At 45.2% G+C, this 13865-nt stretch overlaps 1 protein-coding gene across 2 annotated transcripts in view; it reads right to left on the bottom strand.

Moving 5' to 3' along the window:
- The window catches only part of LRCH1 (leucine rich repeats and calponin homology domain containing 1), a 186492-nt gene extending 173021 nt beyond the window's left edge, over positions 1-13471 (bottom strand). Inside the window, exon 1 of one of the 2 annotated variants that reach the window (XM_063101723.1) lies at positions 12316-13471. In XM_063101723.1, coding sequence (XP_062957793.1) covers positions 12316-13006 — 691 coding nt within the window. In that variant the 5' untranslated portion in view covers positions 13007-13471. The remainder of the gene's footprint in view (positions 1-12315) is intronic. The other variant, XM_063101724.1, reaches the window with a different exon arrangement.
- Between the last annotated feature and the right edge of the window lie 394 nt (positions 13472-13865).

Here is a 13865-nt window from a genome sequence, read left to right as displayed (position 1 = left end):
AAAGCAATTGATGTATTGAAAGATCTTTATTACAAAGTAAAACACGTTTTTAGAAATCAAATCAATGATTCTTATTACTTGATAAAACTGCTTTTAGAATATAAGCATTTGTATTCCAAAGGGAATGTTCTAGAAAATAAACTTCTTGGTCTCTCACCTAATGGCTATTTGTTCATTTCTCATTGGAAGGAATAAAGTCTAGTAAAATACCAATGGACTGTTCAATTAGGTTATATATTACAAAGTCTAGCACAAAACATTTATACCAAAACTAAAAACTCAAATGTATTTTTGAGTATTTAAACACATTTTTAAAATAATAGACACCTTCAAGAATTTTAAAAATTAACAATTGTTATTTGCTTTAAAACACAATTCTTACAAATAGAGGTGTCTGATAGCTGGCCATTACAAACAGGTGAGAATTAGGGCTGGAATTCCTTGGGTCCTCTGCACTCACTTTCACATTATTAGGGGAAATCACATCAGGCAGGAATCTGGGTCATGCTCAGGGACGAACTCTGAAATCTGTGCCACGACAAGGATCATCTGTCAAAATGTCCTGGCATTGATTCTCACCTGCAAGATCTCCTTTTCTGGTCTGTTCCTCCAGCTCTAAATATTCAGTGACACTAAAATAGAGGAGGCTCTGGTGCTTCTTCAAGACTTCAGGTTCCAACTTTGGCTCTGTCCTTGCTGGCTCTACAAATGTACTCAGATAGCCTAACTGATAAGCTCCTTTCTCAGTAACGGATACCACCTGCCTCTCAAGGTTGTTCTGAAGACTGAACGACCCTGACTTAACAAATGCTATCCCTCTTTCTGGTCCCTCGCCAGTATCCTCAGGGTGAAACTGAACCAATCACAAGGTTTTTAATGAAATAACTTCTGAGTAAAGTTCAAAATAAATATTGGATGCTGTTAAAACAGTGAGAAAAGAGAAGATACGTTTGAATGTCTATATGTACTCCTAAATCTCTGCCTCCTTGTAGGCACTTTCTTAGAGAAGAAACATTTGATAAACATCTTCAGAGCAGTTACCAACAACACAAAAAGATTCACAAATTGTTTTTTGCCAAGTGCGTGAAAAGGTGATCAACTTCTTTCTCTCTTCCTTCCTTTCTTTTTTTTTTTTTTTTTTTTTAAATTCTGGAAGAGCTTTTAAATCAATGGCAGGACTCTTGCAAGGGGTGGAGAGATGCACCCCAAGCCCTCCTCTGAGGCCCCTCCCACCCATCTTCCTACGCCTCCAATTTTGAGATCAAAACAGGAGCTGGGCCCCCAGCACCCATCACCTGGATACATAATGTGGCACAGGAATAAGGTTCCCCAGTCTCCACTGGAGAATCCTGAGCTCAATCTTCTCTATTAGACGTGCTGCCCTCGGGATTTTTTTGTCCTGATAACAATCAAATCAGACCTAAGAACACTGTTAAATTGAGAAATGAATGGAAATAGCATGACAACTCCGAAGGCGCGGTCCTGACTCAACACTGACTAGCAGCATGACCCAAGGAAAATCGTTTCACCACCTCGCCTGGGTTTCCTCATCTATAATGTGGAATAATAAACACCGCCTACTCTACTATCCTCCTAAGACTGTCAACAGAATATAAATAGTGTTTACACAGACTGAAAGCATGTACACCCAAGCTTTCTGGATTATTTATTAATGTCACAACATTTCTAGGAATTTAGTCTTTCTGTGCCTTATAAGATTTAATCTCTTTTCTAAAGATATGAAGTCTAACAAAACTGAGGCACAGAGAAGAGAAATACTAGCCATATTCTGGTAGAGCCTGGACGAAGAGAAGATCCAGCCACAGTCTCTGCTCTTCGCCACTATGCTAATGATATGCTGACGACTTCCAATTATTTATTCGGCTGAAGAAAATTATGCCACATAACCCCATGGGGATCAAGGACAAAACGTGGGTCTATTAGTCACTCACTCCTCACACTGTGCCAGACCTGAGCCCTGCCCCGGGTACCTACCTCATGAATCATCGCAGGGCCCTGAAGGATAAATAGCATTTTTCGCTTTTAACAAATTATAAACCTGAGGTTCAAAGAGGTTCAGTAATTGCCTCCAATTCTAAAATTAATAAGTTGGGGAGAAAATATGTAAGAAATATAAAAATTAAAAAGAGAATTGTCTGACTCCCGCCCACCTCCCTCAGGTGGGTGGATCCAGGACCTGCTCCTCCCAGGCCCAGAAGCCTACCTGAGTCCCAGAGCTAACTCCCGTGGACCCCTGACTTATGCCAACCCTTGCTCCCTACACCAGTGGGGAGAGACACCCAGCTGCTGGGCCCACTGATCAAGGGGCCTTGGAGAGAGGTGGGGAATCTCTGAGCCCTGATCAGGATGGCTGGACGGGAGAGAATTCTCACCAAGAGGCAGGAGCTTCATTCACAGCCTGATGCCGAGTTCTCCAGATTCAAGATTTCATGTCAGAACTGAGGTGGTTGCATTTTTCCAAAGAAACAATAAGAAACCCCCATTAACATGAAGGCCCACATCTGCTAGAGTTAAATAGGCCCCTCAAGGGTTGGTGGGAGAACCATACCTCCGGTTACCACCTTTTTTCTACAGGAAAATGTATTCCAAGTTCTAAAATATAAACCTTGCTATGAAAGACCTTTGTGGGCTTTCAGTTTGTGAGTCAGGATGGCCCAACGTGCCTTTTTGGTATCCGGAATCAAATTTACAAGGGGCCCATGAATGTCCCCCAAACCAAGCACAGTAAAATCCTGAATGAACTTGTTTAATCTGTCACTACTGTTAGTTTTATATCTGTTGTCCCCAGGTTTGGACCATATGCTATTAAAGGGTTCAAAGAATCTTTTGTTCTTTCAGGGGCCTGCTGCATGGCTGGTCTAAGTGGGGCTGACCTGAGAACTCTATGCAGGGAGGGGGGTCTTCCCTCCCTCCCAAGGTAGCCTCCTGGCTCCACAGAACTAGCTCTTTGATGTGAGGCTGTGAGACTCCACCTTGGCTCTACCCACTGCCCTGCTATGTGACCTTGGCCAAATGAATAAGCCCTCAGGGCCTCAGTGTCCTCAGCTGTTAAATGAGGGAGAGATATGAGTGGATGGTTTCTAGGTTTCTAAACTCTCTCTTAGACCCCAAAAGAAAGGTGTACCTAGGAGTTATTGAACCCCTACTATGATTAAAACAGAAAACTTAGCAAGCATTAAATGAGGTAATGAATATACTACATATATTTACATATAAAGCACTTGCAGCAATACCAGGCACAGAGAAAGTGCTTGATAATGTTATCTGTTGTTAAACATAATCACTGTCCTCACAACACTCTAAGTACATACTATTATTATTCCCATTTCCAAGGTGAGAAAAATGATAGTCAGGGTTTAAGTTATCTGGCCAAAGTGAGACAGTTTATAAGTGACAAAGCCAAGATTTGGACCCAAGTCTTTGAGGCTCAAGAGACCCAATTTTTCCCTGTACCAGCCAGCAAAAAAAAAAAAAAAAAAGAGAGAGACAAACACAATTTTTAACCACTAAGCTATAGACATGGAAAAAAAGGGACAAAAGTCCAAAAGTCTCTTTGGCTAAGGGCTGAAATGCTTTATCTGAAAAGGACACTTGTTAATGAGAATACTATCTGTGTAAAGTACTTTCAAATATAGGAGAGTACTTCAAAAAGTTCACCAAAAAAAACAGATTTAAGAGATAACACAAATCTTTCCATGAACTTTTTGAAGTACCCTGGTATTATTTCTTTAATCCTCACCAAACTCTACAAAGTAGGTAGAACTATGTCTCTACTTTTTTAATCATCCATAGCTCCTTACACATTATAGGTGCTCAAAAAATGTTGATTAGTTTTTCTTTATTTGCTAATTTCAAGCAATATTGGATATAATAAAATCACTGATATGTCCTTCAAAATTCTTACAAGTGTTGATGAGAAGTGACCTCACCTTGGCTGAGAAAAAGAATGAGCTAGGGACCCACCAACCACCAAAAAGAAAATTCTAAATCTATAAGAGGTGGAGGAGGGGTCCAGACATGCCAAAGTCATCCATTTTTAAGTGTAAACATGGCTCTTTTTGCCCAGGCCCAAGTGGAAGCTAGCAAGTGTGTGCTAGATCCTAAGGATGGGATGGTGAATAACACAGGCCTGGTCCCCAGCCTCACGGGCAGCATTAAGGTCAGTCTCACACAAGTCCAAGATTAGTTTACCCAGACTGGGCAAGGAGCAGTAGCTACCAGCTACACCAAGGATGAGCGAGTGGGTGTTATGGGCTGAATTGTGTCCCCCCAACCTCCAAATTCACATGGAAGCTCTAACCCCAGCAGCTCAGAATGTGACTGTATTTGGAGACAGGGCCTTTAAAGAGCTAACCGAAGTTACATCAGGTCATATAGGTGGGCCCTAATACTATCTGACTGGTATTCTTATAAGAAGAGGAAATTTGGACTCACAAAGAAACACCAGGGATGCATGCACATCCTTGGCCACATGAAGATCCAGGGAGAAGACGGCCACCTGCAATCCAGGAGAGAGACTGCAAGAGAAACCAGACCTACCAACACCTTGATCTCGGACTTCAGGCCTCCAGAACAATGGGAAAACAAATGTCTGTTGTTTAAGCCACCCTGTCTGCAGTATTTTGTTATGGCAACCCTTGCAGACTAATACAGCGGGCAATGCTGAGAAGTAAAAAGATGCTGTGTGAGAAAAATAAGGTCAGCACCAGGAAGATGACAGCAGATCAGCAAGATGTGCTCAGGTAGGGGATGGATACAGGGTAGATCCCAAATGACAGATAGGAAAGACGGGACAGAACAGTTCACTGATGTTTACTAGCATTTTCTGTGCTAGGCAAGGAGGTCATATACAAAAATTAGAAAAAGTTCCTGTCTACCCAAATGTCACAGGCCAGTGAAGGAGCAAAAAGCTTAAGCATGAGGAAAGTACCAAAAGAGGAAGGCAGCAAAACAAAAAATGCCATAAGGCAATAACACAAAGATGCCTGGAGGCCATGCATGATTCAATGCTGAGATGTGCAGAGGGGCTGGGAGGGAGGCTATTTGTTCGGGCAGGCTTGGGGGCTGGATGAAATGAAAGGGGCAAGTAGAATCTTACAGGGCAGGGAGGAGAGGACGTGGGTGAATGGCTTGGAAAAGAGAAGTGAAGGCAATCTAGAGGAAGGGCAAATCAGGCAGTCTGTGGATGGTGCTGTCTTTGAATTGTCACTGTTGCCTGCAGATACAGGGAGTTAAATTCGAGCTAAGCCAACTGAAACAGGTCAGACCTACTGATGCCACTCCTCACGCTGGATGGCATAAACATCAAAAATAGAAAAGAATATTAGAGAAAAACGCCATGGAGCCAAACTGCATGTACTGCACTGCAGGGGTCAGGTGTCAAAAGCCAGGCCACATGAGAAGCCAGGGGATTAGAAAAACTACAACGGGGCCTCTTTCTGCCCATTTGCCAAGAACAGTAAAGAGGAAACTCAAGACTCACTGAGCTGGAAGCCCCCACCGTGCTCTATCTCGGCCATGTCAGGTCTCCCTCCAGCAGAGGGACTGAGGGACAAAAGCAAACAGCAGAAGGAAGAAAAGCAAACATCACAGAAGATCCCAAAATCAAGTAACCTGCCCCTGATGACTTAAAAATGTTCTATAAGAGTTTCAGGTACAGCGATTTGAGCTGCCTGAGCATCCACGTCGTGTTAACACAGGAGTGACAATTTCTTATCAAACAAAAAAAAAAGTATTACTGTTAGGCAAATCAACACATTGTTCTTCTCTGATTTGTTTTTCCCAACTATGTCCTCCTTATGGCCAGGTCAGGAAAAACTGTGGACATGTAGAGAAATCTGACTATAAAAGCATTTCCCTTCCACTGCACTGGTGGAGTAGGCCAAATTCTCACAGTCGCCAACTTTCTATTCATGTAAACGACCTCACTTTATTTCTGAATTACTTTATGGGAACAGATGGTTTCCAAATGTAGTACTATTTCTTACTGCAGCGTATGAAAGCAATATCACTGAACTCTTAAATTAAGATGAAAAACAACACAGACATACTTCCAGCTTGAGTCTATGCTGGCAGGCCTAGTTTTCCTAAACCAAGTCTTACTTGGAACTCTGACCTTTCTTTTCCTTTTCTTTCTTTTCTTTCTTACTTTTTTTTGTTTTGTTTTGTTTTTCGGGTTTTTTTGCAGGGGGGGATTGGTTAAACAATTCACATCACACACACAAAACCAGCTGAAATGTCATAGCAAAATTCTGATGCAAAAATATTTTCATGCAACAAAAGAATAGTAGCAATAACAGAAGACAGGCTTTCTATGAGTTATGCATAAATAAAAGCACCAGCTTTGTAAACATAGTTGGGTTTTGTGTCTTACATCCTTAAAAGTTATATAATAGAGTATAGTTTTATAACTTGAAATAATTACTGGGGCTGGCCAGTTAAGTTAGCTCAGTTGGTTAGAGCACATTGTTACACCACCAAATTCAAAGGTACACATCCCTGTACAGGCCAGCCACCAAAAAAAGAAAAAAATCACTGCAATTAACACCAAGTTATCTTAATTCCAATAACTGACACAACCACTGAAAGAGTTCACAGACTGGTAGAATTACTGTATCTAAGCCCAGGCCCGTTTGCTCTGACAGCTCTCTAAGGCAAAAGTTCAATTTTCTGAAAAGCTAAACAAAATCTGAAAAGTAGCCTCACAAACAAGTTTTTGTGAGGCTCAGACAAGAGCTCAAGTTTCATGACTTGACTGATGAACCCATATCCACCTTACATAGATAGAGTTAATCACATTTCCGCCATTCAATTTAATAAGTGTCTAGAAAAGCACACGCAATACACCACCTGTGGAGAGATGATTATGGAGAGGTGTTAAGAGTAAGGAAGTGTTGCCCAGCTTAAATATAAAAAAATCTTTAATAATATGAAGGGGGGGTGATGGAAAAGTACACACAAAAGAGGAAAAACTATGTTTAAACAAGCAACAATGAAGTTGAGTAACAGGACAAAAATGTCTATGTACACATAAGGAGGACACAGCAAGGGCAAAAGGAAATTGACTTCTGAATTGATCAACATCAACATGGATTTCAAAATCACCCTTTAAATGTTTATACCAAAAAATTACTAAACCATGGTATGGAAAATTTTAGTTTGCTACAGTAACTCAAAAAAAATCTCAGTCAATAATTAAAATAAAAATTAAGTGGTAGGGTGTGCCAGATTTTATATGACCCACCAAAAATCAAATAAGATGTTACAATGACTAACAAATTTTCCAGTAGAATCATTTCAATGATGAAGGTCAAACCTTGGGCTGTTCCCATATAAACTGGCACAGACCAAAAATTCCCAGAGGTTTCCTGGCCTGTGATTGTACGCTATTATTCTAGAAGCATGATTAGTATGCGCTTGCCTTTCAATAAAGCAGTCTACAATGCAAGCAATGAGGATAGCATGTATGTTGGTAGAGACTGTTTTTGCAATACCACAGACACATGGAAGAGCACATCTGGACGTGATTCAGAACCACTATGTATATCGAGTTTTAGTTGTTCTAAAGCTTTTCATATTAGAAATCCTCCATACCTTAACAAGGAATAAATTGATCATGAGAAAAAATAATAATAATCGGAAGAAAAAAGGATATAACGTATAGTTTATGCATGGGGAGTGTTAAGAATACATGTAATGAATAAAGACATTTATATGACAGTGACTATCACAGGAAGTGATAGCTACATTAATAACTAACAAATTTAATTCAATAGCAGAAACTTCAAAACTAGATATAACTATAAGACAATATAAATTTTTAAAAAACATGTGATTTTAAAAGTTTCGTTATATTTATAGTGAAAAATCATTATGGCCAAAATTATGAAACACAGTATGTTGTTGAGAATGAAGAGATTTACCAAGTCCTGTGTGGATTCCAATGACTAAAAAGTGCTAATATCCCAAGGACTCCATTGCTATAGGATGGGAGTGGGCTGGGGGAAGTCAGCCGTCAGGAGATAAGCCTGCCCACAAATCGCAGAGGAGAGTCTTCGAATCTGTACAGATTGTTGAGAGAGCTAGATCACACAGACTAGGGTATTAGTCTCAAGGGATGACAAATCCCTGGCCTCAGCCATTTCTAGAGTCCTCAAATAAAGGGTCATGAGAGCCCTTTACTCTGTTCCCCCATTATAAGGTGGGAGCAGGGTGGGAAGATATGACTAGAAGGACAGACTCAAATGCCCTCTCTTCTTCTATTCATAGAATCTTAGACTGTCACGTTCTCACTCCACATCTTGGAACCAACTTTCCAACCACAGAATGTTCATGGGCACTTCTATCCAAATCCCATCCATCCTACAAAACCTGATCCAAATCCTATCTCTGCTATCAAAGTCTTCCTAACCAGCTTCACCAAAATGCCCTGTTCCTCTGAATTCTGTGCACAATGTCTATCAATGCTATTTGCCAACTCACTTTGACCTGCCTTGCAGCTCCAGTGGCTTCCTGGAACTGTTACTTAGCTTCTCAAACATTCCTGTCTTGTCTCATACCTTGCAGCTCCTACAGAACTCCACACTCAAACATAAAAAATACACATTCAATGAGTATTTTTCATGCCACATTTCTACATTCCTGCCTGGATGAGCTCTTTATTTCCCATACAGCCTCTCCTGCTTACAGACATGTCCAAAAGGTACTGGCAATGATATACTCCACCATCTCCTTAATGAGACCAACTTTCATCGTATGTTCTGCATGTCAAGTCTAAGGGCTTCCTTTTGATTTTCTAGAACCTCCTGCAATCAGTCTGAGACAGACACTTTCTTGTCTCTCTGTTCTTCCCAATTCATTTTATTTCATTCACACAAACACTCTTTTGAACTTCTTCATCCAGAATGGCACTACTTAATAAGCCAGCACTAGAAAAGAGTTTGCTTTACTGGTGTGCATATTTTTGTATTTCTTATTATCAGGCCCAATTTTGTGCTTCAGTTTGTGCTCTTGCTACAAGCCACCTCAAGCCAGTACAAAGTACCATATGTATTTATAAAACAAAGATATTACGTCTATCCTAAAACTCTTCCTTTTCATCCTGCAAAATCAGTTTCTTAATTTATCTCCCACCCTTCCTCTACCTGGAATGGTAACTCTCTAAGAAGGGATACAGGGATTCTCTTTTGGTCATTGCTGCATTCTCATGCCTAGAGCAGTACCTGGCACTCAGTGGTACCCAGTAGACACCTGTGGAATGAATGGTGGTTGAATGAATCTCCAAAGAAGCTACACCTCTCCACCCCTTCCCTCTGCTTAATAGGAGTGTGGTCAAGAATGTGAATGCTAAAGTGAGACCATCAGGGTTAAAATCACTGGTTCATCATAGAGGTAGGGGTATAATCCTGAGCACACGACTATTACCTGACTTCTCTCCATCTCAACTTCTTTATCCTCTTTATGAGGACAAGACTAGGCTTCTGGTGAGGGCTGAGATAATGCAGATAATGCAACAGAAAAGTGCATCCAGTTGCACCCAGTAAGTGCTAATTGTGGCTCTTCTGTCCCTTTTGGTCAGTGCCATCTGTGCCACTGCACCTGCATGATTAGTCTTTCTTTCCCCTTCTCACCTGCTAAAAGACTAGAACCTAACAACAAAACTTATTTTAACTCAAATACAAGTAAAGTAATAGGCTCAAGATAAGGGCCTGAAGGGTTTTGCCTATGAATAAGTATATGTACTTGAGTGACAGAGCTAAGATACCTACAGATAAGCTCAGGGCCTCTGCTTCTGTGTTTACATCTTGGTTTTCAACTCTGTTCAAATAGCAGCATTGTCCAAGAGTGCAGTTCTGCATAGGTAGCTGCCAGAAGAGTTACTTTTTACAAGACGTAAACCAAATGGCCTGTATTACACAAATTAACAGTGAGAAAAAGCTTGCTATGTCACTCCCTGTCTTATAAAATTTATTTAAAAAGTGCACTTTACATCTTAAGTCTTTAAGCATCTTCATAAGCCATTCCAATTTTAAGAGATACTCTGTAAACTAAACATGAGGCTCAGAGAAACCACTATCTTTATAGTATGGGTTACTATTCGTACTTTCTACTCTACTAGAACACTTTATGTGTAGGAAATGTCAACACTGCACAATGGAGGTAATTTTAACTCTTTACTTTTGCTCTTCCACATAAGGAACAATGTTCAACTAAATATTTCTTTAGAACAGAGAGAATACATGTGGTTTACACCCAGCTTTTGACCTGAGGCAAAGATGTCTTACAGGAGCAAACGTTTAACACATTTGGATATTCAAATTTCATGTAAAATAAGTGGCTACACTAAATATTTTTTTCTCTTTATTGGGTTGTCTTAAGTTCCTACATACTTAAGTGACATCCCTCTGCTCCTTCCCTTCCCCAAATAATACAGTATTTTTGGAGGAGTAATTAACACTAGGTCTCTGATTTTAACAAGTTACGATTTTCTGAGTATTAAACACATGCAAGTGAGGCTTACAATTTAAAAACTTCAAAATTCACAGCCTAAGCTTGCCATAAGCATGTTTAAGCATCTACCTCACACGGCAAGGTCAACTGAAAGATGTAGTCCCTGCTTCTAAAAGCACTGGTCTTCTCAAAGAAAGACACATCAAGTTCACCTAACTTTGGAAATGGTCGTCAGCATAACTGAAGTGGAGGAACAGCCTTGAAGCCCCCCTACTGAACTATACAAACACATCCAACACACTGTGCAGTCACATCCAACCATTCCATAGTTCAAGGTACACTCTACGGCAAAAGGGAGGTAGAATTTAATAACAGATTTTTTTAAGTTAATGATTCAGGCAATTCTTGGAATATCTTCCACTTGAGAAGATGTAAGTAAGAGGTCCTATCAAAAGAGACTTCCCAGCTGTTGACAACTCAACTCTGGAAATTCCCTCTTTCTTGCCCATTCCTATTACAAAGTTGAATGACCCTGGAGAGCCCTTTTTGCCTCTAGTGAACTCAGAACTCTATCTAAATATTCATTAAGGCTCTAGATAAATGTTTATCGAATTAAGGGGGGAAAGGCACTGGAAACCTGGCCTCCAAAAGCCAGCGTCCGCTTCCTTACCCCACCCCCTCCGTCCCCTAGGAGAGGAAACTGGGCGAGCTTGAACTGAGAGTCAAGCCATCCAGGATCCAGGGAGCCTGACACTCAGCCCATGAGATGATGACAGCCGAGAGGTCTGTGCAGTGGCTCCCAAACGGGGCACCCACTGCCCTGGGAAATGTTGGGCGCCTGCCGCAATGCAAACCCTCCCCCAGGGAGCTGAACCGGATGGTCGGAAACCAAGTCAGCTCTGTGCGGATCCCTAGTCCCGAATCCCACTCCACCACCTTCCTTCCTGTTTATAGATTCCGCGCCTACAATCCCAACTACCAAAGAGAAAGCAGACGTCTCAGAAGTATGTCAACACATGACATAACTTGAAAAAGCTGGCTGATTATTGGCGCGAGTTACAACTTGCCGGGCTCACACAGGAAAACCGGCTCACTTTAATTACTTTCCATATGCCATGCTGTCCTTCCTGGGCCCTCACAAAGATCAGGTTACCGAGAACCAGGTGGCCCCGGTGGTAGGAACCACACTGTGTGGGCGGTGAGCCACGGCAAGAAGGAGGAGCAGATCGCTGCCGAAGCCGCGGCTAATTCGGATTCAAGACAATCGCGGCGGCTCTTTCCTGGCACAGGCGCAGGAAGAGCAGGCGGCACCAGGTTGCCAGATCGCACGGAGATGTCGCCGAGGGGGCCTCGCAGCACCGCACCTCTGCCCTCGGGTCGGCCGAGGGCGTGCCACCTTTGTCTGGGTTTCCCCACCAGGACGGGCGACGCCTCGCTGCAAAGAAGGCTTGACCTGCTCGGAGGCGCAGACGCGGCTGCCGGCGCTGGGGTTCCCAGTCCCTCGGCGGGGCCCAGGAAGCCGACGCGGCAGCGTGAAACCTCCCACTTCCACTGCGCGCACGCGGCGCGCCCGCTAGCCCCGCGGCCACTTCCCCGGCGCGGCGGCCCCAGGGTGGGGAGCCGGAGACACGCGCGCTCGCGGGCGCAGCGGCCGGGCGCACCCCTGCCTCCTGGCACTGCACCAATGAAAGGCGGGGGCCATCGTGCCCTCTGCGGGTCACTTCCTCGCGAGAGCACGGGCCGATGGACCCCCAGCAAGCCCAGATCTCACACTGGCCACCGCGTCGGGGAAGGCACGACAGCCAGCCACTCACACCCACTGACTGCCCCTCGGCCGTGTCTCACCTGCCTGCACTGTGTCTGAGAGGTCGTGCCCGGGGGCCGCGGTCCTGGGAAATTCCTTCAGTTTCCTGGCGCTGAGGTTCAACCCCCCGGAGTTGGCCGCCTCCTCCAGCGCGCGCTCCAGACCCCGGTTCAAGGGCAGGTTGAAGCCACCGCTGCCGCCGCCGGCTCCACTGCCGGCTCCGGTTCCTCCGTGGTGCGAGTGGTGGTGGTGGTGGTGGTGGGGATGATGATGTGGGTGCAGGGTAGCCACCGAGAGGGCAGGGACGAAAGGTTGGGGTTCGCTTCCCGGCGTCGCCATCTTCTCCGGGTCCCCCCACCCCGCCCCGCCACTCCTGCGGGGGGGGGTCACAGCTTTCCCCAGAGGGGAAGACGGCAGCTCGGGCTGAGTTCCTGCAGTGCCCCACCGCAAAAGGCTGGAAAGACTGGAGGAGGGTGTGCGGAGGCGCGCAGAATGGGGGCGCACGGGGAGCGCGCCGTGGCAGCTGGGTCTTGAAGGTTTCCTGTCCCCGGGAAGCTGAGGACTGCGGCGGCGGCGGCGGCGGCGCCGGGGCGGCAGCGCGCATGTGTCTCCGCCCGCCCCTGCGCCCTCCTCCCGGCGGCTCTCCCCTCCTCCGCAGCCCGTTCTCTCCTCCTCTTTCCCCCACGCTGTCAGTCCAGCCCCGAGCCTGCTTCCGAGCCGCTTCGCTGCCATCCGCCCCGCAGTCAGCGTACTCGGGGGCGGGGGGCAGGGCGTACTTTTTGGCCAGATGCCGAACCCCGCTGGGCCTCCCTTTGCCGCCTAGGAGGTTAATTTAGGGGATCTGAGCAAACGGCGGCGAGGCAGTGGATGGGATTTGAAATACTGTGGATCACGAGGAGGAGAGAGTTATCTCGGTTCTGCGAGTTATTCTGGCTGTTCGACCCCAGTTCCCCAAGAAGCAGTTTTCACCATGGGGTCAGCCCGACCGATGACCTTGGCATGGGGGTTGGGAGCTTACAATAAACCAGGCACTGGTCTAGGTAGTCCACGTAAATTATCTCACTGATCCGGGAGCCTCAGGAGCGGGAAGATTGTCTCCCCAGTCTAGGGAGGAAGTTAGACGTCTGTGAGTGCCCGGCAGGCAGAGGTGGAGCTGGGCTCGAGCTAGCAGCCCGCCGACTCTAGCGCGGCCCTCCTTCGCCGTGGACTCCCGGGCCAGGCTCCAGCGCGAGTGCGCACGCGAGTAGGGCAGGTCGTTGGCTGAGCGGCCGTAGAAAGCCACAGAGGCAGGAAGGAAGCACTTTCAAAATGAGGGTAGTTCTTACGGTGGACAGAATAGCGTCGTGAGAGAGGGCTGCCTACGGCTGACTGAGCCCCGGACCTGGAGGTTAGAAAGCCAGTGACCCCAACAAGCCAATAACTCAGTCACGGCTTGAGCCTGAGCCTAGGCACCGTCGAAGTGTCCTTGTGCCGCTTCATCTTGCCCCTTACAGGACGTGGGAACTGAGATGTCTGCTCGCAAGCAGATTCGTGTGCTGCCGTCCGCGACCCAGCGCCGGGCGCCCGGGATTGGGGAGAGGGGAAGGGGGAC

The sequence above is a fragment of the Cynocephalus volans genome, chromosome 7 (assembly GCF_027409185.1).
Source record: "Cynocephalus volans isolate mCynVol1 chromosome 7, mCynVol1.pri, whole genome shotgun sequence".
NCBI lineage: Eukaryota > Metazoa > Chordata > Mammalia > Dermoptera > Cynocephalidae > Cynocephalus > Cynocephalus volans.
This window is presented reverse-complemented; position numbering and strand designations above follow the sequence as displayed.